General features: G+C 42.4%; 1 protein-coding gene and 1 long non-coding RNA gene across 11 annotated transcripts in view; one reads left to right on the top strand and one right to left on the bottom strand.

Annotated features, from left to right (window-relative positions):
• The window catches only part of znrf3 (zinc and ring finger 3), a 228,316-nt gene that overhangs the window by 183,636 nt on the left and 17,386 nt on the right, over window positions 1-27,294 (top strand). For 3 of the 4 annotated variants that reach the window (XR_010967188.1, XM_068005680.1, XM_068005682.1), the window contains exons 4-7: window positions 2,474-2,605; window positions 18,535-18,645; window positions 23,682-23,849; window positions 25,300-25,402. Coding sequence is in view for 3 of the 4 variants with exons in the window: in XM_068005680.1 (XP_067861781.1) it covers window positions 2,474-2,605; window positions 18,535-18,645; window positions 23,682-23,849; window positions 25,300-25,402 (514 nt within the window). In the remaining variant the exon portion in view is untranslated. The remainder of the gene's footprint in view (window positions 1-2,473; window positions 2,606-18,534; window positions 18,646-23,681; window positions 23,850-25,299; window positions 25,403-27,294) is intronic. The other variant, XM_068005681.1, reaches the window with a different exon arrangement.
• The window catches only part of LOC137342055 (uncharacterized), a 51,360-nt gene that overhangs the window by 21,578 nt on the left and 2,488 nt on the right, over window positions 1-27,294 (bottom strand). For 5 of the 7 annotated variants that reach the window (XR_010967190.1, XR_010967194.1, XR_010967193.1 and 2 more), the window contains exons 2-4: window positions 24,178-24,425; window positions 16,162-16,347; window positions 3,198-3,355 (exon numbers count right to left, since the gene is read on the bottom strand). This is a non-coding gene — a long non-coding RNA (uncharacterized lncRNA). Of the gene's footprint in view, window positions 1-1,926; window positions 2,164-3,197; window positions 3,356-16,161; window positions 16,348-24,177; window positions 24,426-27,294 lie in introns of those variants that run through there. The other 2 variants (XR_010967192.1, XR_010967191.1) reach the window with 2 other exon arrangements.

Here is a 27,294-nt window from a genome sequence, read left to right as displayed (position 1 = left end):
TGGGATTAGGCTCTGTGGCTCGTTTCTGAGCCAGCGCGGACACGATGGGCCGAATGGCCTCCTTCTGTGCCGTAGATTTTCTATGATTCTATGGTGGGGAGAAGGTCCCAACGTGAATGTGTTGGGAATAAGAGTGGTAACTTGATTGGAGCCAAGGAAGGTGGGGGGGGGGGGGGGAATAAGAGTGTCAAGTTGAACTGAATGGGGAAGAAGTAGAAGAGAGGGTTAGAGGAGGAGCGAGAGTCACTGCGGAGAGGTGGGGAGTTGGATGCCTATAGTACCTGTGAACTGGGTGGGGGATTGAATGTCAGATAGTGACTGTTGAGGTAACTTTTGGGGAAGTGATGATCTGATTGATCTGTTAAAAATGCAATTGTCACTTTTTTTTACTCTTTCTATTAAGATCAAAAATCTCACGGTTGTGAAATATAAAAGTGCTTAACATTAACCAGAATGTGTCATTCTTAATGCAAAAATTCAAAATTTTCCAGGGGCGCGTGCTCCCAGACAAACCCTAAAATTGCACCACCAACTCAGTTGCCTTCAACAATTTTAACCCCTCCAACATAATTGAAGGAATGTAGAGTATACCTAGAACTATGGTACTAATAGGGTCGCCAACCCTTCAGGATTGCCCTGGTGTCTCTGGGAAAGACTAATCTCCAAGATACTGCTGCGAGAAACCCAGGAGATAAATCACTGTGGCGTTAAAATAAATTGTGTTTCAAAAAAATTTTCTTTGAACACTTTTGTTTACTAGTTATAAAATTATTGGACATGGGAAAAAAGGCTGTTTGACTGACAGTCAAGAATCATCCAGATGGGTGATAAAGAGTCTATTTAGTTTTCAATTGGCGTGGGAAGATGGTGCACCACAAGTATGGACACGTCGGGCAATCAATGGCAGGAGTGAGAGGGCGGGGCGGTTGGACGCAGGAGGTCATGTGATGAAACCTCCAGGAATATGTCCAACATGAGTTGGCAACCCTAGATACAAAGCCTGAGTAAGTACTTGTCACGTGTCATAGGCTTATAATCAAGGCCATTGGTCAGTAGTTGGTATTTTGGGTACTGTGCCAGCATTTGCTTGTCTTCTAGCTGGACATGCGTGTAGCATTTCAAACTGAACACGTCCTGTGGAATAATAATACTCCTCAGGCCAAGGAGTCATCTGTGGTGTCACTCAGATTTCGCTATAAGTGTAACACTGACACAACAGTTATAGCACGAATGCACCCTGAAACTCTGGGCCCCAAAATGACTCCATGGGATACCAATGAACAAGTGTGAATGTGGTTCTGAAATTCTGCTCTCCATTATTTTAGCAGTGACGTTCACACATTTATTTCAAACCAGTTAATGCCTCTATCAAAATAGCAGAAAGAGGAATTTCACAAAACCCCACTGATTAATTTAAGGGCCTGAGTTTTTCTAAAGGGCTTGCCAGATCTTTGTGCCACTGGATTACGTTTGTAACTGTTTGATAACATAAGTTTGTCAGCTGTCTTTCCCCTCTCTATGCAGTCTCGCCTCCATGCTGTCATTTCCAGCTGGTTGGTCAGCTCTCAAATACTTTGAGTGCCTCTGACTTTTGACACACAATGTTGCTTCCTGCTCCCTACTGACAGGCGTTATATCAGCTTTTCCACTTCCATTTTCCTCCCACTTCAAAGCTCAACTACTAGGAGCCATCCCATGCCACGGCCAATTAAGGACTCACATCAAACCTTATTATTTGAACCTCTGGTGACGGCCATAACTATGGATAGAAGTAATCTGAAGCCCAATTAAGGTCCAACATACGCAGGCTAATGGCAAAGGTAACACCATCAACTACTGTACCTCCGCCTATCAGACATGTTTTATTCTAATAATCAGACCCAAGAGCATGCAGCGATCTAAGACAATTCCTATGCTTAATGTTTCTTTTATTCCTTTTTTCAAAATTTATTCTCAGGATGTTGGCGTTGCTGGCAAGACTGGCAATTACTGCCCATCCTTGGTTTCACTGAGAAGGTGGAGGTGGGCCGCCTTCTTGAACCACTGCAGTCCGTGTGGTAGCGGGTTGATACAACTGAGAGGCCTGCTAGACGACTTCCGAGGGCAATTAAGAGTCAACCATGTTGTACAGCAATTCACAGTTCTTCTTACCAGTACTAGAGGCTATAAATACAAAATAGTCACTAAGAAATCCAAATAAGAAATTCGGGAGAAACATTTTTACCCAGAGAGTGGTTAGAATGTGCTACTACATGGAGTGGTTGATGCAAATAGCATAGATGCATTTAAAGGGAAGCTAGATAAACACATGAGGGAGAAAGGAATAGAAGGATATGTTGATAGGGTTAGATGAAGTAGGAGGCGCGTGAGGAGCATAAAAACCGGCATGGACCCCTCGGGCTGAATGGCCTGTTTCTGTGCTATAAGTTCTATAAACCAGTACCATGCTGATGTTGCTTTATTTGTTTTGCAGTTGAATCAAGGTTCAGAAGACCCATTAAAACGGCCTGTGGTTTATGTCAAAGGCGTTGACGCAGTGAGATTAATGAACATCGTTAACAAGCAGAAAGTGGCACGAGCACGGATCCAACATCGACCACCACGGGTAAGGATGAAGAAAACACTTCAATCTCTATCACTGAGGTCCTGTTCAATACTCCCAACTTTACTTGAAAGTGAGAAAGGAGCTTTCTGGATGCATAGAGCCCGTGAAAATTATTTCCATCTCCAATCCTTCCCCATTAAGTATCTTGAGGTTTTATTTTATTGTCTCAATCAGTGCGCAGATTGGTTGGCAGGAAAAAACACTCCATTCAGGCTGTCAAGTCTGCTACTTCCACAGAGCATATACAATCTACCTCATCACAAACTTTGCCCCACCTCTTTAATCTCCGGAGGGAAAATTCTACATAAATATTCCCTGATCCCCAAAACCACCGAATCATCATCGATCCTCACAGCTCCAACTCGGGTCCGTTGCTATCCATAGACAACCTCCCCCTCGGCCCCCCCCCCCCCCGCCCCATGGCTCCAGTATCATGAAGGCATCACACAAAGGTGGATTTCAATGACATTTACATCACATATAAAATGGCTCATGGTGGGTACTGGTGACATCTTAGGGTGAAACTGGCTTGAAAGTTACCATACCTAATGGTGTTTTGTTGCTGATTTAATATCCAGAGATGGTCACTTACTCAAGAGTGTTATAGTGGGTTTTTGTATGCAGCAATTCAGTTCTCTAAAACCTCCTTAGAGCAAAGATTTCCTGTGGTTGATATAGGTGGGCAGCATTTTAAACGTAGCAGGAAGATTTCCAATATTGAGTTGGTTCCTCTGATGATTGAAACAGTCACTATTAACACAAAAATATGCAAAAGAAATTCAACAGGAATATCCAGAACCATGGATGATAAAATTTGTCAGAGTTCTTTTCAACATCTTTTTATATAGTGGGTCCTACAGTACGACCCTTTTTCTTTAAAGGTATAGTTAGTGATCAACATTTAGTTTCTGCTTAAGTTTTCTCATGAAAGGTGGACATTTTTGAAGCTAAAGGTAGAAACACATAATCGAAGTCTAGAGGAAGATATGTAGCAACCCACAGAGGAGAGGATGGGGTGGGGTGGGGGGGGTTGGAGAGGATGTAGGACAAAAATGTGGATCAAAATGATCAAGCATATTCTATTGTGAATTAAGTTCCTTCTTCATGTTGGAGCCTTACGGGGCACATTAAATAGGTGAGGTAAGAGAACAAGGTCTTCTGATATTCAGCTAACACCCTCAGCTTATGAGAAATGACAGCTCATTAATCTTACCAGTTCCTACTGTGAATTATTTATAGCTCAGTGCTTTTGTAAGAATACTTTTACGCAGATTTAATTTCATGCCTTTTGTGACTCAAACTTTGCCAATAGCTATGTCAGAATTGAGCTTACAGCCTTCTTGCTTTTCTCAATGCTGGCCTTTTGGCTCCATTCCTTTTTTTTTAAATAAAAAAAATTCTTTTGGTTTGGATTACTATGTTTTATGTCCTTTTTTTCATCTGGGAGATGTTTTTCATTCTTTCCACAGAAGGGATCATTTCACCTTTTTTTTTTCCAAATGGAAAATGGGAGGCATTAAAATATATTCCCTTTTGTGCGCTGTGTTTTTTTTCTTCTGCTGCTGAGGCCCTAGCCTTGCCTGTGTACTGTTTTGCCACAGGCTCCATTGCTTAGGTTGATTGATAAGTTGAATTAAAGATCAAAAGAATATTTTCGCTAGGTAGTGGCACTGAACCACCAAATGGCTGCAGGCTGCAGTCAGGGCTCTTTCCAGTCACAACTTTAAACGAATAGGAGCGGAGGAAAATCTTTCTTTTAAACAAAATGCACATTTATGTACGTGGCTTAAAGTTGTTTAAACAACGGCAACTGTAAGAAGTCTAGATCTAGACTCCCTAACCTGAGATCTCAAATGGTGAATTCCAGCTGTTGTAATGTACTTAGTAGATCCAATTTACACTGACAGTCACTTATTAGTATACAGCTGTACCTAAACCACTTAGAACATTGCAAAAAGGCAAGTCTCCTGTCATCTTCCAAGATTTGTACAAGCCCATAGCACATGAACTGCATGTAAGATAGTTAAATGAAATGGAGTTGAAAGGCTATCAGAATATATTCCACCAAAGAAATTGTGGGCGTCACATCACACAGGGTAATGTCAGGGAACTGTGCAGTACGGTGGGTGCAAACCCTGTTCTTTCAGTTCTGGGACCTGGGTTTGAATTCAGCTCAAAGTGTCTCTCTTTCTGATGTCTGTAAGGGCCTAACTAAGATGAGTTTGGTTGGTCTGAACCCAAATCCAATAGCGGGCATGAATCCGCTGAGTAAGCTGCCCACAACTCAAAAACTAATTAGCAATCTCACTCAAAGGGGGTCACAAAGGTAGCTGGTGTGGGAATGGAAATATCACACAGTGCTGTCCTGAGACTGGAGTCAAGACACATTGATGAGACTGAGTAAGGGAGCTTTATCCTGCATCTAACCCATGTAATATCTGGCCTGTGACTGGGAGTAATGCTGACACAGATATCCTCACTTTAACGAGGACACATGCAAAAAAAAATTTAAAACCATTGCAGTGTAGTTAATAATTTCCCCCCATTATAGGTATCCGATATTACGTTTTGGAAAAGATTCCCAAACTTTAGGTTCCACTAGTGGGCAAAATTCCCAAGAATGAGGAGCAAGGCGCTAGTCAGGTGGAACTAGGATCAGTTGTCTTGTTTCTAAATTAACCCCATTTTATAATTAAATCCATTTTAATTTCATCCATCCTTCTGAGTTTGATTCTTTCCACGAGCAGCCTGTAGCTAACCTAAATTAAAGCATAAACATGCCCAAAGCTTTCAATCTGCTAATTGTGGACTGTTGAAGGTGTGCTCTGGGAATTAGCTAGAATGTAAATAGCACTCATCATTAAGTTCATCCTTTTTAATCAGTCAAGACCTGTTTTGCAACATTTCTAGATCTTCCTCCCTAATACTTTTATCCCCTAGAACTTCTGCCTCTTTATTTTCTTTGACTTCCTTTCTATGCCATTTCAGTACTCCCATTTTTCAATTGTTATATAAATGTACCTAACCCTTCACTGGAGCTCTGTGATACTAGCACAGCAAACAAATAGTACTATAATGGGAAAAGAGTCCACTTATCTTGCAGTCCTTTTTGTAATATCCATTCACGTGGATAATCTATTTACCATAATCTCTAAAAGTAGGGAACAAATTAAATATGGAAATACACGAGATATATTCAAGATTTTTACTGGATTCAAAGGGGCTCTATCACCATTTTGGGAAGCATTTCACCTAATCTCAATCTCTGAAATGGCCTAAAATGAAACTCCAACATAGTGTTGACCATTTGCACTTTGCAGCAATAATAAGGGGCTCACCAACCATCAGAATCTATGGTCTGGCAGTCACTTGGGTTCAGCATTTTTAAAAATAATTATTATTTTTCCCCCCCAACCCCAACTTCTTCTTCTTGTAACGCCAGGTCACGTTGGGGTACAGTTCCATGGGTTGCAGCTGGCACCTCACCCAAGTGCCCATTCTTTAAGCTGTCAGCACTGGCCGGTAATTCGACCAACGAGTGCCTACTCCTGCACTCGTTCAGTGTCCGCACAATCTCATTTTCCGGCTGGGGTTACAGGACAGTGGGCAGCAGTGGAAACCCGGCCTAATTTCCCCTCTTCCTCCCTAACCCAGAGCTGGTGAGACAAGAACCGAACCCTAATGCCATCCTGGTTGAAATTAGTCAACTCAGTGCGGGGCAAGGATCTAATCCGGGATTTATCTGCTCTTTATACCTCATTTTCACACTTACCTCCACATGTGCCTGCACTTACCAACACAACCATGAGGAAAACTAAGGATTCATTTTAAATTGAAACTAATTCTCTGGGAAATTTGACTTGAAGGGGTTAACGTATGTAACACGACAGGCTTTTAGCACTTCTAGTGTATATCGAGACTGTCCCAGCTTAGCAATGTTGAGAGTTATTATGTGTCATTTTAAAGCCATTTTAAATAACTTCCATTTAATATCCGTGTAGAATTTGTAGCCATAAATGTACATCAAAAATAAAACTACTGGAAGATGAAGCAGTATATTCATCAAAAATTGAAAGGATAATTATAAGCTTTTCATTTCAGTCTTCACAGAACGGAAATGAAACTTTCATCAGAGTAGAATCTGTAACAAAACATTTTATTTAAATATGGAACCAAAGTGCTCGTACTGTGGATACCCTAGTTCTGTAATGATGGAGCCTGTGGTAACAGTTCAAAGTTTATAAAACACTGTGCAGCTACACAAAAGTGTACGGTTAGGGGTCAAACTGAATAAAGCTGTGTTGAGGGTGGAGGTGAAGAAGGGTCACATGGATTATGTGCACTTAACCCTGTATGCTCAGGGACTCTCACACAAGGCCTAACTGTGCAGTGCATTGTTGGCCTGTACGGACCTAGGACCAATGGAACAGGAGTAGGCCGTTCAGCCCCTCGAGCCTGCTCTAACGAGAACAATCCCAGCTTCTGTTGTCTCTCCACAAAACTGGTCCCTCATCATAAAAAAACAAACCAAAAGTGAGTGACTGCTGAAATGCTAGATGATTATCAGTGCCAACAGCAAATCTGAGAAAAAAAACATTATTACGTCAAACAGAATGACTATTTTATACTTTTTTTGTTTGCATATTACTTCTGTGAACAGAGTTAGACGGAAATTGCGACAAAACTGCATATGTGAGTGTTGTGCCTGACAGACAGGACAACTCACTGAGGCCATTCCAGCCGATGCTTACTGTTTGTAGCTGAGATCCAGAATAAAGAGTCAAACATGAACTTAATTGTGTAGTTCGATGGATCAACCTAAATTTAAACTTTTTGGGGGGAGGAAAAAGTTAGAAATGAGAATTTGGGGAGAGGGGGTTAACAACTTTTATGTTGCCCGCTCACTTTCTATTTCCCTCTCTTCTGTTACACATTCATCTCTTTGTTACTGGTCTGCTCCACTCCAGATCCAATGTGTTTATAAAGGTAAAGATGGCTGGGAAAAAAATGGAATCCTCGAGAAAGCCCAGCCCTACCCGTCATTGCCAATAACGAAGCATTCTTACGAAGCATGCATCTGTCCAGTGATTAAATATTGTAGGCCCAATTGGCAGCTGCAACCAAAGCCCATCTTCTGCTGGACTCGGGACAGTTTAAAGCCACACACGTTAACAAGCTTGACAAGGGTAGCCTAGTCCAAGTCCCACACAACACTAGAAAGATGTGTTGCCATGCTGTCTGTCAAGATTACGACTGGAACAGCACAAAAGCTTACTGCCAGGGTCATAAATCCTGCTGCAAGCCGCACATCAACATTCTGGATCAACCCAGAAAAGCCCATAGATAATGTCAATTCCTAAACTTCATCCACCGTTTATCCTGTAGGACACCAGCCAGACGGTGGTGTTGCTTGGAACTTTCTTGTATGCAGAAGATCTGGTGCAGAATTAATCATTACTGGCTGAATCAGGGCTGCTGGAAGATGTATTGGACTGTGGAAAGTTTGTGACTGGCCCATTGGTAACCAGTATATTTTCTCCATATCTTGCCACCCTCCCGAATTCACAAAGCATCCATTTTTTCCATTCAGTGTTTCTATTTGCATTTTCGTTGTTATTCTCCTTATACAAAATACACAAAAAAATCCTACCTGAACCTCATCAGTGGAAATACAGATGTATAAATATAAGATAGTCACTAATATATCCAATAAAGAATTCAGGAATAAACTCCTTTACCCAGAGAGTGCTTTGAATGTGGAACTTGCTACACATGGAGTAGTTGAGGCAAATAGCATAAATGCCTTTAAGGGGAAACTAAATGAGTATATGAGGGAGAAAGAAATAGAAGGATATGTTGATAGGGTTACATGAAGTAGCGTGGAAGGAGGCACACGTGGAGCATAAACACTGGCATAGACCTGTTGGGCCGAATGGCCTGTTTCTGAGCTGTAAATTCTATGTCTGTAATATAATAGCCTGACTTACTACACCCCGATTCAGAAATGTCTCAACCGCACCCCCTCCCCCAAACCAGATTACTTGTAGAGGTAGATTAGCTGCTGCAGCACAAGCAGATGCATCATCTCCAAGGGAAAAAAAAATGTACATATTTGCGTACAGTACATTGCCTGGCTACACTGGTGGCCTGGGGGACATAGTCACAGCCGAGCCTGATCCTGTCCTCACCCAACTCCCTCACAGGTCCACCTCCGGCAAGGAGCACTAGATAAAGATCAGTAGCAGGAGCCCTATTTCCTTAGCCAAGGGTTACTGAGCTTGGCTGTAGCAACCCCATAGAGAGATCAGCTAACTCAGCACAGACCAGAGATTGAACCCGGGGACTATAATTTACTTTATAAGTGCACTTCAAAGAAAACCTATTGGGCTTCAGATTCTTATGCATAATATCATATTTAACATTCCTTTGGAGGCTTGGTCGCAGATTAATCGGCAGCTGGTATTTATAAAGCTCTGCAAGCCAGCTGAAAGGCAATTAGTAGGAAATCTTATTACCAGAGGTTCTGTTATCTATAAATTATCTACACTTTGGACACCACACAGCTTTGGCTTTTGTTGTGTTTCTGATAACATGGTCTTACTACACCAGCTGTAAAGACAACAGCAAGGTGACTGATCTGATGGAAGCTGGTTTCTTCCTCCACTCCATGTCAGAGAAGCTGTTGTGTCCAAGAATTTCAAACATAGACCCAATGAACACGCAGCTAATTGTAAGGTAGTGGTTCAATATTCTGTCAAGAAGCAGACTGTTAACTAAACATATGAAGATCAGAAGAGTGGTGACAATCTTTTAGGAATATGGAAAGACCGTTAGACCTAACAAAACAGTCCTTTTCTGACAAATCATTCACTTTGAGTGTCCTCTGGGGACGTAGCTAGTACCAACTGGTGTCAACATCACGTTGCATGCCCTGGGTGGCTGCTGATCTCATTTGCAGAAAATGGTCTTCATTTGTTCTTCATGGACAACCTGGCAGAACTGAGGTGGTCATATGAGTTTGACCAAATAGTGAACTTTCCAAATCTCCTGGGGTTATTTATTTACATGTCCATAGCTTTCAGATCTTTCAGGAGGCTGTTTTAGGAGGATATGGTAGTCTAGTGGTTATGGTTCTGGCCTAGCAATCCTGGGGCCATAAGTTCAAATTCTACAGTGACAAATTGTTGGATTGAATTAAATAAATCTGGTAATTTGTGGGCTAGCACAAGAAAACTGAATTGTTGTAAAAACTCAATTGGCTCACTAATGTTCTTTAGGGAAGGGAGCCTTGCTACTCCTACTTGGTATTACTACATGTAATTCTAGTCCCACACTACGCCCTCTGAAGTGGCTATCCAGTTATAAATAATTGTTACAAAGTTCAATAATAATAAGAAAATTAGACAGAAACGGACCTATCAGCAATGCATCAGGATAAACTAAGGCAATCTTGGCCAAGCGAACTCTGCCGAGTCCTCATTACCAAGTGCCTTTGTTGGAAGAGCTGACCCATACTTGTCAAGTAACAGCCTGACTCACAGAATTATCAGCCAACATCCCAGACTCCTCCATCATTAGGTATGGCAGGATGGGCCCACCAGATGTGGGGGTATAGTGGTATACAGTTGGGTTGTGGTGTCTCTGGGAGTCCTCCATATTGACTTTGGACCCCGTAAGCTGACATGGCATGAGGTAAAAAAGGTCAAGGAAGCCTCCTGCTAACTATCACCTTACATTCCCTCTCTGAAATGATAAATCAGTACTCCTCCATATTGAACATCACTTGGTGGGCACAGAATGTAATCAGTGCCACCACTAACCAAGCTGGTTGAATCCTGAAGAACACAACTACCAGACTGGACCTGCATCAGTTGGTGACGAAACCAACACGAGGAAATAATCTACTTGACCTCATCTTCATCAACCTACCTGTCAGATATGCCTGTCCACAATAGCATTGGTAGAAATAACCACCATACAGTCCTTGTGAAGATAGATTTGTATCTCCATTGTGTGGTGAGACACTACCACCCTACTAAGCAGGGCAGACTAAAGTCAAGCAGCCCAAAACTGGGCATCCATGAGGCACTTTGGGCCACCAGCAGCAGCAGAATTGTATACCACCATATTTACAAGGCTTAAGTCAGGAGTGTGATGGAAAACGCACTACTTGTTTGGATGGGTGCAGCCGCAACAACATAAGAACTAGGAGCAGGAGTAGGCCAATCGGCCCCTCGAGCCTGCTCCGCCATTCAATAAGATCATGGCTGATCTGATCCCAACCACAAATCTAAAGAACACAAGAAGTAGGAGCAGGACCCGGCCACTCAGCCCCTGGGCCTGCACCGCCAGCACAGGGCCTTGACCGATCCGAACTCAGCTTCATGTCCAATTTCCTGCCCGCTCCCCGTAACCCCTAATTCCCTTTACTTCTAGGAAACTGTCTATTTCTGTTTTAAATTTATTTGATGATGTAGCTTCCACAGCTTCCTGGGGCAGCAAATTCCACAGACCTACTACCCTCTGAGTGATGAAGTTTCTCCTCATCTCAGTTTTGAAAGAGCAGCCCCTTATTCTAAGATTATGCCCCCTAGTTCTAGTTTCACCCATCCTTGGGAACATCCTTACCGCATCCACCCGATCAAGCCCCTTCACAATCTTATATGTTTCAATAAGATCGCCTCTCATTCTTCTGAACTCCAATGAGTAGAGTCCCAATCTACTCAACCTCTCCTCATATGTCCACCCCCTCATCCCCGGGATTAGCCGAGTGAACCTTCTTTGTACTGCCTCGAGAGCAAGTATGTCTTTTCTTAAGTAACATTCAAGAAGCTCAACACCATCCTAGACGTATAATTTGCTTGATTGACAACCCTATTCCCAGGCTCAATTCCACTGCCTCCATCACCGGCAAAACAACAACTTGCATTGATATAGTGCCTTTAACGTAGTAAAAACGTCTGGATGCAGTATGTATGATCTACAGGATGAAATGCAGAAACTCACCAAAAACACTTTGACAGCACCTCCATCTCCTGAGACCTCTACCACCAACAAGGACAAAAGTAACAATGTTGTGAGAACATCATCTACTCTAAGTTCCCCTCCAACTCACACACCATCCTGACTTGGACATATATCGCCGTTCCTTCATTGTTACTGGGTTAATTCCCAACTTAACACCACTATAGGACCACCATCACAAGGACTGCAGTGGTTCAAGGAGAAGGCTCATTACCTTCTTCTCAGGGCATTTGGGGATGGGCAATAAATGCGCTTTTTCAGTGTCGCCCACATCCAGAACAAAAAAAAACTCCATTATGCGAGTAGACAGGAGCGTATATTACTAAATTTTAAATCATTCCTCCATTCTCCACGTAATGTGTGGAAGTATCGGGCCCCAAGCACCCCTGCTCCTCCTGATCAGGAGCAATATAGGAGAATGACCTAATTAGGCCATTCCATGTTACTCCTGATTAGGTCATTCTATATGTCTCCAGATTAGGTCATTCTATACCTCTCCTTATTAGGTCATTCTATACCTCTCCTTATTGGGTCATTCTATACCTCTCCTGATTGGGTCATTCTATACCTCTCCTGATTGGGTCATTCTATACCTCTCCTGATTGGGTCATTCTATACCTCTCCTGATTGAGTCATTCTATACCTCTCCTGATTGGGTCATTCTATACCTCTCCTGATTGGGTCATTCTATACCTCTCCTGATTGGGTCATTCTATACCTCTCCTGATTGGGTCATTCTATACCTCTCCTGATTGGGTCATTCTATACCTCTCCTGATTGGGTCATTCTATACCTCTCCTGATTGGGTCATTCTATACCTCTCCTGATTGGGTCATTCTATACCTCTCCTGATTGGGTCATTCTATACCTCTCCTGATTGGGTCATTCTATACCTCTCCTGATTGGGTCATTCTATACCTCTCCTGATTGGGTCATTCTATACCTCTCCTGATTGGGTCATTCTATACCTCTCCTGATTGGGTCATTCTATACCTCTCCTGATTGGGTCATTCTATACCTCTCCTGATTGGGTCATTCTATACCTCTCCTGATTGGGTCATTCTATACCTCTCCTGATTAGGTTGATCTCCTATGCTCCTCCTGATTAGGTCAATTTGCTTCTAATTAGGTTGCTCTTCTCCTGATTGAGTCGGTCTCCTCTGCAGATCCCAGCTGATTCCAGTTTAGTTGTCATTAGGGACCCCATTTGTTTTGGTGACTACTTTGGTCTATCTAACAGGTTTCCTACCTCTGTTGTACCAGCAAAGCGACTGCATGTGGTTTTCCTGGGATAATCAAGACAGGAAATAACAGAGAATTGCTGTTGGTGGCCTCAGAAATTAGAACATGAAGTAGCATTTCCTTTCAAATGCAATTGTTACAATATTGACAATACAAATGCACACAGTGGCTTAAAATCTTGCCACAGTTTGCACAAAGACAGTGTTGTCATATCCATTTCACCATGACTCAAGAATAATAATTTCAGCAAAAGTATTGCAAACGCTGATTACTCTCCCACCACCAATGCAAAATTAACAAGCCCCAAGTGAGATTGGAAGAAATTTGCTCTGACCTCCCCCACCTCTTGTAAAGTAGATGGAATGGACTTCTAGCAAAGCCAGTTCAGACTATGTTGATTAACTCCCTTTAGAGAGCGCGGATAAACAACTAGTTAGCAATGGGAGTGCAGGTTACAAAGGTAAATACATATATAGATGATCAAATGCACTACTGATGGGCCCATGCTGCTGCCACCATGGGAATGGCATCTATGGAATGCAATTCATTATGGTTGAATAATGTAGGTTGCAGCATTAGATTGATATCCTGGAGTTTAGCTGGATTAGTTTAGGGGTTCAGGGGGAAAAAGATGACATCCCGTTTTCACCTCCCTTAGGAGATTAAGGGGCCACCCTCTTAAAAAATGTTTGGCAATTATTTTTTCACTCATTTAAAATCCAGATGTGTAAATTGTATCAGAACACATAATTAGGCCCAGTGACTTAGACAATTCTGGAAACAAGAAAAGGTTTACTGTTTTTGTTCATGAAGGAAGCGCCCCTTTAATTCGATAGTCAATATGACAAGTTAGACACACGTGGAAGTAATGGGCTTGACGGCTGTTTCTTTGTCCTTTGGAAAAAAAAATGTTTGTATATTCCGTTATGAAAAAGAATTGCCATTAATTGTAGCGAAATCTGTCACGCACATCATCCAGCCAACCCCAGCTGAGAGACACTGCTTGCGAGAAGTTCCAGAAAATAAAAAATGGACGGATGCTAGCCTGGTATCACTGAAGTATCCCTTGTCTTTGACCTAAATTTCTGTTTGATTCACTGAGTGGCAAAAAAAAACTCTCCCCAATGATTTCTCCAGTTATGCAGGAACCAACCACACAGTGTAACTGAAAAATTAATTTGACACTTTGCCTGCCAAGCCTTCCTGCTAAATTAAAATCCATGTGGGTTGACATGAAAGATGAGTTCATGACAGGAGAATGCCTTTGAAATGTGCTTCACAGTATGATGAATAACTTTGGCTGAGGCTTTATTGTGCAGCTAGGCCTCCATCTGCTGGCCAATGTAATTCTAAACTGAGCTCTCCATTATTTGCTTCTGCTAATAGCTCAGTGTTGTTGAACATTTGTGTTGCCAGATTCAAAAACAATACTTGTTTTAATACTTGGCTGTTTTTATTATTCAAGGTGAATGGGGCTTCCTTTATTAATAATCTTTTATTATATTTATAATTCAAGACTGGAGTTTTTTTTTGTTTGTTTGAAGAGGTTGAAGTCCAACTAGTGACCACTACACTGACTGATCCTTTCAACAGTACATTTTTGGGCGGCAATGCTTGTTCCATTGAGTGGTCTACCATAGAAAAGATTGTTTTGTTGTATTTCTCCCTACTGAAGGAGCTGACGTGGCTGTTATCATAGACTCATAAAATGCTACAGCACAGATTCAGGCCATTCAGCCTATAAAGTCTACATGACCTATCTAGTCTGATCCTATATTCCTGCTCATTCCCCACTTTTAATTTTCCTCTTTTCAAGCAACTATCTAATTCCCTTTTAAAAGAATTGATGGACTCTGCATCAGCAAAGGTTTACAGCAGAGAATCCCACATTCTAACTCACGTGGGTTCCGCAGATGCTGGTCGGCTTCCAGTATATTGCCCATTCTTTGAGCGTAAGCCTGGGCCATGAATGACACCAGGGCTTTTTGATTGCAGAAAAGGGGGTGGGGAGCATGAAGGCTGAGCGTAGTCCTGTCCTTAACCGGCATCCATAAACAGCCAGCAGCAGGGGTCACGGCATCACAGGAACCCTGGTTGGTTTTGTTCCCTTAACACTGCCTCGACTGCGTTAACAGCACAGACCTGCGATCAAATTTGGGCCCTTCCTGGTCTGTATGAATTCAGTTCCATGCTAGGTCATGCATTTACTGACTTGCTGGCTCAGTCAGGTCAGGATTGGAATTTTTTTTGTTGTTGTTCGTTACAAGAAGGTAAAGTCTAGCTAACAACTGCCACTAATTCATTCAGGAATGGTTTTTGGGAGCCATTCGCTAATTGAGTGAGTACCATTTTGTTTAAAAAAAGGTATTTCTGCAGTTTCTGTATTAAGTAGCTGTATCCAAAATCCCGGTATATCCGTATTCAAACTGAATGGAACCAATACAGAAGTGATGGGGTGTACCATCATTTCCCTTGGAAATTATAGAAGCGTGTGAGGTAATTTTCAACTTCACTGCCTAGATGGTAATGTGCCCATTGTAAAACCTGCCCGCTTTTCATTCCCTTGAAGTCAATAGAACAAAGATTGTGCAGATTCAACAGGCCAACAATCCACTCCGCCAGGTTAACGCTAGGGCAGTGAAGTTGGAAATAACCTCCCAGTATATCCAATATCTAGAACACCGGGTGGAAAGCATCTGCTTTCAGAGAGTGGACACAAGACTCTCCAGTTTCCACAGGTCCACTCCTTGTTTCTAATGAAAGGCTACTCTCTCTGCACAAGAAATAAAAATGATACAAATGATTAGCAAAGAAAAAAAAACGAGGTCTCTACTTTAAAAAGACTTTTTAAAGTTCTTTGAAAATAATGGAATCCAACTCCACCTATTTAATATTTGAGTATTGTTCTGACCTAGAGATTTTCATGCAAATCGGTTTATATATCGGAATATTTCCTGAAAAAGAACTCCAGGCTTACAAGGGTGTGGAAGCGAGATGACATCACATCTGGGGGCCAACATTCTTCACTGACATGCTAGCGACCCAGTGATGTCACCATGTTTGGAGACAGTTCAGCATTAACCCTTCCACATCAAAGTGTATTTTCTGCACATACGTTCAGCTGATTAGTTTAAATAATATAGAATAATGCAATGCATATCTATTGGTTTCTAGCAGAAAGAACAGATTAGATACAATGATCTATAATTGGGGACACTACTTTCATGGTGACCGAATAAGTTTAATTCTTTTTTTTATTGCATGAACTTAGGGATTCCCAGGATTCTTACCAGGGATCATATTCTGTAGCTGCCGTCTGGTGCTGCAGTGTTGGGCAGGCCCTACGGATCAGGATCCAGCTCTCAGCTCACCATGTTGGTCTTAATAGGCTGAGGGTTGATGGGGAAGACTTGAGAGAAGGGTTGCACCTGGACATCTGTGTTGTGCCTTCGCTGTCAGAAAGGAATTGGGCCTACCTGTAAGGATGAATGAAAAATGAGACCTTGGGTGTGGGCAGAAAGATTAAGGCAATTTTGTTGGGTGAGGAGCAGTGAACGACTCTTCCAAACAGTTGACTGAATTAACTTTTGGAGGGAGATACTCAAAGTGTAGGTACTTGTGGTAAGGTTGCCAACTCTGGTTGGAGGCATTCCTGGAGGTTTAGTCACGTGACATTCTGACCACATGACATCTGCTCACATGACATTTGATCAAGTGACTTCTAAAAAAGTTATTACATTTACCTTATAAAGGTTGGGTCCCCTGTAGTTGAGTATTTTTGCTCGTGGTTTCGTGCCAGCAGCTGTTGTGCCACAAATTCAAAGAACCAGGAGGCCCCCTTGAGTAGGCGAAGAGGGGAAACCGATGGTGGGGGAGCGATTAGCAGAGGGGAAACCAGAGATGGGAGGAAGTTTAATTCTACCAGTAACTAATGGTAACTCATTGAAATTGCACTGATAACTAATGGTAAAGTGGTAATGTTCAGACCGACCGGAACTAAACCAAGAGATCACACACAAGGCGGTGGGCTCAGTGTTTGGGGCAGTTGTCACAGGGCATATCGTCCTAAATTCAGCTGAGCACCAACATTTCTAAACCACTCCCTGAGCTTGGGCTCGATAAAGGAAAGTTTTCATAGAATTATAGAAATTACAGCACAGGAAGAGGCCATTTGGCTCCCAGTGCTGACCTTCTCTCCTGTAATTTCATTTTCAACCCCCTCACCGCAAGATCTATTTATATTCCTCTTTTTCAAATATATATCCCATTCCCTTTGAAATTAAGTTTTAGTCTCTACCTCAATATCCACATGTGGTGAAGTATCCCACGGTCTAATAGCCCTCAGTTCAAGAACGTTACTCCTCCCTTCTCCCTAGTTTCTTCCAGTGAGAATCCTTGGTTTCCGATCCCTAGTTCCCCATTTGCCCATCAGTGGAAATAATCTTCCACTATTTACCCATAGTAAGGTCCCCAGGTTTCACTCACCCCTTTACTGGCTTCCCCTCTCTCACTGCCACTCACCACCTTGCTGCTGCTGCACCTGGCTCTATGGGAAATGCTGGTTCCCAAGCTCACCCCCAACCCATTTCCCCCCCCCAACTTGAGCCCCAATCCCCCGACCCCTAGTCTCCTTCTCTCCCTCGCTTCCCCAGCTCTCATTCCCCATCTCTCCCACTGATCCCTCATCCCCAGTCTCACTCGGTCCCCGAGCCCACATTACCCATCTCTCCCCAGTCTCCCTCTCTTTCCCCCCACCACACACACTCGAGTCCAACCTGATTTCAGACCTCCTGATTTCATAGCCCCTTCCCCCATGATTTCAGAGATCCTCAATATCAACCCCACCCCCCATCCCCGGAATGTCGAGACTCCCCGATTCCCGACCCTCCAGCCCTCCCCCAACTGTGGCTCTCTCTGGGTGACATTACCGAGCTGGGGGCTTCTCCAACAGCAGCTGGTGACGTTATGGCATGGGGGTGTGCATTGCGGCAGGCAATTTAAATCGCTGATCTCTCGGGCTGCTGGAGGCAGCACTAGGGAGGAACCTCTGATTCCGGGAAACTCCTGGTCATTCCGGGAGGGTTGGTACCCCTAACTTGTGGGGAGTCTGATTGGCAAGCGGGAAAATGTTTTAAAAACAATATATGTACTTTACGGACTGCCCTGTACGATATCCAACACAATAATTCCAATTTTAACAGTGCCTCGTCCATTTAAATATTGGCTGGTGATGTATGTTGTAATCTAGATGTTAGTTTTGTATTCCAAGCACTCCAGTACCTGAAAGCAGTAAGTGCAGAGAGTAATTTTTCTGTAGTTTCTGTGTTGTGACTGGGATTTCAGTAAAATGTAACGGTAGGGAGTGTAATTTCTGTACTGTCAATGCTACAATATGGTGAAGTACCGATAGTTACTGGTCTGTCATTGGTGATGCTAGAGGGAATTAAGAATATCACACAAAAAGCATATTAGCATGGCATTAAAGGCTTAGGTGATAGCAAGACTGAATACCCCTCATGAACAATGCTCACTATTGTTTCTTGTCACCAATTATTACAATATTTGTGGCTGGACCTGCTTAATTTAACAATATTACAGTTCTGTCAACAACCCCTGCGATTAACAGCAGCTATTAACATATTTCTTTCCTTCCACCTCACCAGCAGCCCACAGAATACTTTGATATGGGGATCTTCCTGGCTTTCTTTGTGGTGGTGTCTCTCGTCTGTCTGGTTCTACTCATTAAAATCAAGCTCAAACAACGCAGGAGTCAGGTAAGAGTCTGAGTGGTTGCTTTTTTTTTAGCATTAATCTGACAGAATCAGTACAGATTCTAAAGGCTTTGGAAACACCCAAACCTGAATAATATCTTCCACATAATCACAACTTCTACAAGGGAGCACAGGCTTAGAAGGGTGAAAATGATCAGAAAGTTTAGACTGATCTATTTTATAAAGAAGGTAAATATGCTCAGGAAGGCAGTAAAAGTGGATCGTGTCAACAAATTAAACAGGGAACTGGATAGATATTTGGGAAGAGAAAGGGATCGAGGGAAATGTGAGCTACAGGAGTATGGGGGGCGGGGGGGGAGTCCTTTTGACTTTGGGCAATAGTCTGAAACGAGCAATATCGGATCAGCCGTACTTCCTACATCTCTCCCGATTTTCATTTCCCATGGAAACATAAATCGAGAGAGATGTATGACGGGTAGCTGATCTAATATTGCCCGTTTTACACTATCGCCCAAAGTCAAAATTACCCAGTGGTTTTTTTTTAATTTTGAGACCGGCAGCAGTCTCTTCCAGTTCTGTGCATTCCTATTTAATACATTTGTGTGCTGGTTTGAGAGCCAGTGACTAAAATAGGTAAAATATTAGAAATGTAATGTACTCCTTTTATGTGCTAAAGCTGTAGCACAACAGCGGAGTTCAAATTGCATCATTAACCATCAGAACAAACACCTGCAGTTATTGGTCTTGTTACTTTGGCTACAATCCTTATCTCCCTCCTTGGTAAGTGCTTTATATGGTACAAATTTAGCTTTACTGGTATAACACTGTTTACCTGGAGGGTCAATGAGTGATGGACCAGGCCTGCCAGGAATCTTGCATGGTTGTGACATAAGTAAACAAATAACTTCACACTGACTATTGCATGTGGTGCTCCCCCAGGGTCGGTGCTGGGACCACTGCTTTTCTTGATATACATTAATGACTTGGACTTGGGTGTACAGGGCACAATTTCAAAATTTGCAGATGACACAAAACTTGGAAGGGTAGTAAACAGTGAGGAGGATAGTGATAGACTTCAAGAGGATATAGACAGGCTGGTGGCATGGGCGGACGGACACATGGCAGATGAAATTTAACGCAGAAAAATGCGAAGCGATACATTTCGGTAGGAAGAACGAGGAAAGGCAATATAAGCTGGGGGCACAACTCTGATAGGGGTATAGGAACAGAGAGATCTGAGAGTATATGTGCACAAATCGTTGAAGGTGGCAGGGCAGTTTGAGAATGCGGTCAAAAAAGCATATAGAGGGCCACAGAATACAAAAGTAAGAAAGTCATGATGAACCTTTATAAAACACTGGTTCGGCCATAACTGGACTGTTGTATCCAGTTCTGGGCACCGCACTTCAGGAAAGATGTAAAGGCCTTAGAGAAGGTGCAGAAGAGATTTACTAGAATGATTCCAGGGATGAGGGACTTTAGTTATATGGATAGACTGGAGAAGCTGGGGTTGTTCTCTTTGGAACAGAGACGGTTGCAAGGAGATTTGATAGAGGTATTCAAAATCATGAAGGGTCTAGACAGAGTAGATAGAGAAAAACTGTTTCCATTCGCGGAAGGGTCAAGAACCAGAGAACATAGATTTTTTTACACAGCGAATGGTTAGGATCTGGAATGCACTGCCCAAGGGAGTGGTGGAGGCAGATTCAATCATGGCCTTCAAAAGGGAACTGGATAAGTACTTGAAAGGAAAACATTTGCAGGGCTACAGGGATAGGGTGGGGAGTGGGACTAGCTGGGCTGCTCTTGCATAGGGCCGGCGCGGACTCGATGGGCTGAATGGCCTCCTTCGATGCTGTAACCTTTCTATAATTCTATGACATGGTACATAGGAACAGGAGTTGGCCATTCAGCCCCTCGTGCCTGCTCCGCCATTTGATAAGATCATGGCTGATCTGTGATCTAGCTCCATATACCTGCCTTTGGCCCATATCCCATAATTCCTTTGGTTGCCAAAAACCTATCTATCTCACATTTAAATTTAGCAATTGAGCTAGTATCAATTACCGTTTGCGGAAGAGAGTTCCAAACTTCTACCACCCTTTGTGTGTAGAAATGTTTTCTAATGTCACTCCTGAAAGGTCTGGCTTTAATTTTTAGACTGTGCCTCCTACTCCTAGAATCCCCAACCAGCGGAAATAGTTTCTCTCTATCCATCCTATCCGTTCCCCTTAATATCTTATAAACTTCGATCAGATCACCCCTTAACCTTTGAAACTCTAGAGAATACCACCCCAATTTGTCTAATCTCTCCTCGTAACTTAACCCTTGAAGTCCGGGTATCATTCTAGTAAACCTACGCTGCACTCCCTCCAAGGCCAATATGTCCTTCCGAAGGTGCGGTGCCCAGAACTGCTCACAGTACTCCAGGTGCGGTCTAACCAGGGTTTTGTATAGCTGCAGCATAACTTCTACCCCCTTGTATTCCAGTCCTCTAGATATAAAGGCCAGCAGCATTCCATTAGCCTTCTTGATTATTTTCTGCACCTGTTCATGACACTTCAATGATCTATGTACCTGAACCCCTAAGTCCCTTTGGACATCCACTGTTTTTAACTTTTTACCATTTAGAAAGTACCCTGTTCTATCCTTTTTTGATCCAAAGTGGATGACCTCACATTTGTCTGCATTGAATTCCATTTGCCACAGTTTTGCCCATTCACCTAATCTATCAATATCCCTTTGTAATTTTATGTTTTCATCTACACTGCTTACAATGCCACCAATCTTTGTGTCATCGGCAAACTTAGATATGAGACTTTTTATGCCTTCATCCAAGTTGTTAATAAATATTGTGAATAATTGAGGCCCCAAGACAGATCCCTGCGGGACTCCACTAGTCACATCCTGCCAATGTGAGTACCTACCCATTATCCCTACTCTCTGTCTCCTTTCGCTCAACCAATTTCCTAACCAAGTCCGTACTTTTCCCTCGATTCCATAGGCTTCTATCTTAGCTAACAGTCTCTTATGTGGAACCTTATCAAATGCCTTCTGGAAGTCCATATAAATAACATCCGTTGACATTCCCCTGTCCACTACTTTAGTCACCTCTTCAAAAAATTCAATCAGGTTTGTCAGGCATGACCTACCTCTCACAAATCCATGCTGGCTCTCTCTGATTAACTGAAAATTCTCGAGGTGTTCTGTCACCCTATCCTTAATTATAGACTCCAGCAATTTCCCCACAACAGATGTTAGGCTAACTGGTCTTTAATTCCCCGGTTTCCCTCTCTCTCCTTTCTTAAAAAGCGGAGTGACATGTGCAATTTTTTAATCTAGAGGGACAGTTCCAGAATCTAGAGAACTTTGAAAGATTATAGTTAGGGCATCTGCAATCTGCTCACCTACTTCCTTTAAAACCCTGGGATGGAAACCATCTGGTCCTGGGGATTTGTCACTCTTTAGTGCTATTAATTTCTTCATTACTGTTGCTTTACTTATGTTAATATTACAAGTTAAAATTATGGTACATTACAAGTTTCTTCACTGTTTTGTATATACCGTTTGCAGCACTTTTAATACGGCAGCTGAGTATCCTTATAAATGGAACTGACTGCAGTTGATTCCATTCCTAGATCTATGCAATCACCTGCCCAGTTGTCAAGTGTATAACAGAGTCCATACCTTTCATACAACGAGCATCAGGACCACAAAGGTTTATTATCTGGTGGTTGAATAAAATGACTGGGATACATATTTATTTTATGAAGCTTGTCGTGGCTGTTCTTATTTAACAATTTTGAATGTACTGTCAAAATATTTTATGTCTTTTTAAAAAAAACGGGACACAATCTCAATAACTGACAATAAAAATCATGTCAATAGCACATCGATTACTGGAAGAAGATTTCCTCTGCATGCCATGTGGAATTAAATCATAAACCTATTAAAAGAGAACAAGCTTACGATTCTGATACACGTGGCGCATCGAGGAAATGTCCCCACACTGTGCTGGCGTATTTCTTGGGTTGACTTTCTCTAATTCAAATCCATCAGACAAGGCGTTCTGTACCCAACTGCATTGAGTGAAGACTTTACTCCGAAGTCTAAAGCATGCACACGGACTTCAGGTTTTGAATGGTGCACTGTACAGTACGTAATAGAGTCGGCCCAAACCATGTCAACCAACAAACACCAACCTGTAGCAGTCTTTTAAAAAAAAAAGTTGGATAGTGGAGGTGCCTTAAATTACAAGTGAGTATAACCTGTACAGTGACCATGACCAAACCAAACCAAAGGTCTCCCCTGATGGCTCAGTGGGTTTATCCAGCGAGCCACAAAGACCAGCAATGGCAGAGGTATTGATTGCCACTGTATGCTCAGTTACCTAACTTTAGGCAGGGAAGTGAAGGGATGCTGCAATGTCCCTGGGTTGGGGAGTAGGGGAAAACAGTCAGGGTTCACACTGCTGATTGGCATTCAAAGACCACCCCCCGCCCCCAACTGGAAGTATACATGTGTGGACATCAGGTAGGGATAGGATTGGCCCCAGCTGTCATATCCCCTGCAGATGACTAGACTTTAACATTCACTATTAATGCTCACACATGAACAATGGCCACTTGGGCAAGGGAGCAGAGGACAATTGGTGCCCATGGGACCATAATCCAGCAAGGGAGCAATAGGCAGATGATGCAATACCTGATGCATTGAAGAGTAATTCTATACACGTGCTGTAGTCAAACAATTATTAAATTGAAGAAATTAGTGAAGCCAAATCCCTACAGCAAATTACCGTCTACGAAGATCACTAACTGTTTTTTAAAATGGCAACCCTAGGTGAAGGGTCAAGGCCCATAACGTAGGACAGCACCAAAGTTGAATGGGGAAAAAAAGGTGAAGTAAATCAAGTAGTAATGGTTAGGGGATGGATTTTCAAGGCCTGTAGGTTGTAGGAGGATTGGAAGATTGAGGGAAGTAAGGAACTCTACTGTTTTGAGCTTCTGGCAAAGAATTAGTCTGCAACAAATCTTGACTGTATTGTAACTTATTCGAATCTTTCTATACTACTACAGAGCTCGATGAATAGGATGGCAGTCCAAGCCCTGGAGAAGATGGAGACAAGAAAATTCAAGTCAAAGAGCAAAGTTCCTAGAGAAGGCAGCTGTGGTGCTTCAGACACGCTCAGCAGCAGCTCCACCTCGGACTGCGCTATCTGTTTGGAAAGATACGTTGACGGAGAGGTGGGGAAAGTATTTTTTTTTTAAAAAGCTGCTTCCTGGTTGATTCAGACAGTTTGCAAATTACTTGGTATAGAATAGTCAGCTTAATTAGCATCAAGATCTTACAAAGCAAATTGTGCGGATTTTTTTTGATCAAATAGTAACATTGAAAGTTCTTCAGTTTCAGTTGATTTGCTGGAAAATTCCAGAATCTTAAATGGATCTGTTTTTTTAAAAAAAACTTGGAAGTATTCATGTGGATCAGGCAACAGTTTCAATTGTGTTGAGTTATCCCCACTGCCTAATTTATCAGTGTGAGCCCCAAGGAACAATGGCAATATTGCATTACCTTTTTGTATTGATTGCTGTTGATGTTGCTTTTGGACTTCATACCATGACTTTGAAAGCGGTATAATTTGAGAATCAATATTCGGTCTTCAATTGCAAGCCTTGTGTATAAGTAAGCCTGTGAGAAAGGGTTTTCCATCTTGGGTCAGAGGTCAATGCTGGGAACAGCCATACCAATCCAGGACAATCCATACCAATTCACGCTGCTCCGAGTGATCATGTGACATGGCTGCAGCAGAACAGTGAGCGCTGAGCAGGGAAGGACAAAGAAAGGTGAATAAAGAGAATTGTAGAAATCAAAAAAGGACGAGGTGAGGAGTTATAAATATATGGAACAAGGGCCTACAACCATTTTTCTCTCAAGATCTAAAGCCATTTCATGGATGTTACATTCACTGAAGCCTACAAAAAACAAAACGAAGCCTTAGGCCAGCATATCGGCTGGCCGGTTGTCAAAACATCTGCTTTTATACAAAGAACAAAAGCGGACAGGAAAATATGGAGGAAAGGTTGCCAAGCGTGGGTGTGCAACTAAGAACATTTAGATGTGAGCTATGGTCTGTGACCTGGAATGTCAGCCATACAAGAGTTCTGTCAGTTATTGAATTCAGCGTGAGGTACTCATAATATCTTCTCATTGTGGAAAGGGATGGTGGCGGAAGGAACGGGGTTTGTTATCTACTGTGTTGCATTTTCTTTGACTGGGAGGGAGGACTGGAGTCAGCCAGAATGGGATTCAAACTTCCTCTCTTCTTGAATGGGCACTCAAACCTATCAGTTCCATTTCCTTGCCTTGAAACATAATTGGACTTGATCCTACAGATTACTTTTATAAACATTATTTAGTGCCCCATTATGTGTTGAACTTCTACTCTAGATTTACAGAAAGCCAAAAACGTACTCCACAGTTACAAAGGTCCTGTATAGGTGATTAATGTCACATTTATATTTTATTTCTGTTTATCTTCCTTAGATTCTATCAACAGTTTGGTCAGTACACAGGCAGGGGCTCAAGTCTTTGTTAATCAGTCAATTATAGTTTTACATCTGTACTTTTCGGCACATTGAATTTTACATTTTAAAATGTCCAGCCTCTTCTAAATGATGACTTTCTTGTTGACAGGAGCTGCGTGTGATCCCGTGCACACACCGATTCCACAAGAAGTGTGTGGATCCCTGGCTCCTACAGCATCACACCTGTCCGCACTGCAGACACAATATCATTGGTAAGTTCATCCTCATCAAACCTAGTAGAGTTCATGGCCAGTTCCCTGGGGTCAAGGGTGTGACGGTCTCCCAATATTAGTCATTAGATTTCCATTGATAAAATAAAGAAGACAACTGAGAGGCCAAAAATCGTCGGAAGCGGCAACCCAGCATAAGTGCCAGGATGTGTCTGCCGGGAACCACTCGTGCTGTTCCTGGCAAGCATTTTGGGGTCAGAGAGAGATTCCCTAACTTTAGTGATCTGGCAGGCATCCGCCCCACTAGGGGTGCATCTTGGGTGCCCACCGAGGTTGACAGTTCGCAAAATGGGGCCTTGCATGGTGGATTCGGGTGGGGGTTCGTTGACTTTTCCCCCTCCCCACTTTTGAGGATTCAGGCCATGACCCAGGGCCACCAGAGGGCTATTCAGCAGGGTGGGATACCTGGTCGAACCAGGCAGCCCAGCTACCAAGGATCTGGCTGTTGTTTTGTAGGCCGAAGACATGAAAACGCCCACAATGGAAGTCCCGGCCTTGCCCCCTCCTACACCGATGGCTTTGTTTGGGGCAGATGAAAACTTCGCTTCTTACATGCCATCAGGAACTCCCAATGGAAGGCAGGCACCTAGCATATCCAAGTCTCAGCCTAATTTGCGACCCCTCAGGTGGAGTCAAGGTGGGAATGCAAGGAGGAGTGGCGAGTTTTTGGTCCCTGTATATTTAACACTACGTATCGGAAACCCCTTCAGGCAAAAACTTCTTAGTACGCACAAGCAAGGTCACTGGCTCGTTTGTTGATAGAATGCTATCCTTTCACCATGGACTTGGGCTGAAAATGCCTCTTCGTGTTAAAAGTCCTCATTCAATTAAGTGCAGCAGACTCAATCCAGTTTAAAGTGGGCATGAGGTAACAGTACAAGGTACTATCTGATGATTCAGCACAATTGGCATGTTTGATGATTTCATACAGTTGTTCTTCTGAGATTGGGTTTCAGGTACACTGAACAGGGAAACTTTACAGTACAATTGCTTTGTATGCTATTCCCGATCTTGCACTGTCACTAAATGCAAAGCATTCCATTCTCCGGTACATATCCTTCAATACAATAGACAAAGGCATCAAAAATATATAATTTGGTCTAAATGGCAAAAGGGAAATTTGCACTGGCCTACTAGCCTGTTTATATGTTTCCACATATCTCACTAAAATTCTAGTCAATAATGGATTTCCTCAATAAATACGAATGAACTTGGCATTAGTTCTTGTTCCATGCCTGTATGTATGTCATATTTTGGGCTTTTTTGACTAGTTTTCCACAGAAAGGATTTAGAAAAAGAAAAACTTTTAAAAGATGAGTTTTTAAGTATATTGACAAGTTTTTCTAAAAAAAACCCTAGTCAAAAGGTGATTAATATGCTAATGGGATGTTTTCCAACAACCAATTCATAAGCCTACCTTAGCAATCATTAAACACCTCTTGCTCATTGCACTGGAAAGTTTCTGTTTCTTTTAGGCCATGAACAAAAGGAGATAAAAAAAGATAGGCAGACATAAAGTTGCCCAGGCAAGCTCTGGCCAGGCTCAGAAGGAGAATAGAGGAACATAGTTTTAAGTTACTTTGTTTTATTTAAGTAAGATGACCCACCAATGTGGGGAAGTATAGCATGCTCATTATTTTGTATTATTACATGAAAACAAGTGCTGATTAAAGTAAGTGAATCTGTTCAAAAATGTTGCTCTGTATGTTCACTCACTGTGAAATAAAGTAGCTCAATGATTTGTTTCTAGCCTCATCACACCAAGTGTTTTCTCGCTCCTCCTTTTGATGAGATTGAAGAAGCACTTTTGTGAAAGACATGACCATACAGTTCAAATCACAAGGGATGGGAATTGTTACACCCCTGGTTTACAT

The sequence above is a fragment of the Heptranchias perlo genome, chromosome 25, assembly GCF_035084215.1.
Source record: "Heptranchias perlo isolate sHepPer1 chromosome 25, sHepPer1.hap1, whole genome shotgun sequence".
NCBI classification, from domain to species: Eukaryota; Metazoa; Chordata; class Chondrichthyes; order Hexanchiformes; family Hexanchidae; genus Heptranchias; species Heptranchias perlo.
The sequence above is the reverse complement of the archived record's forward strand: the minus strand, read 5'-3'. Positions and strand labels throughout refer to the sequence as shown.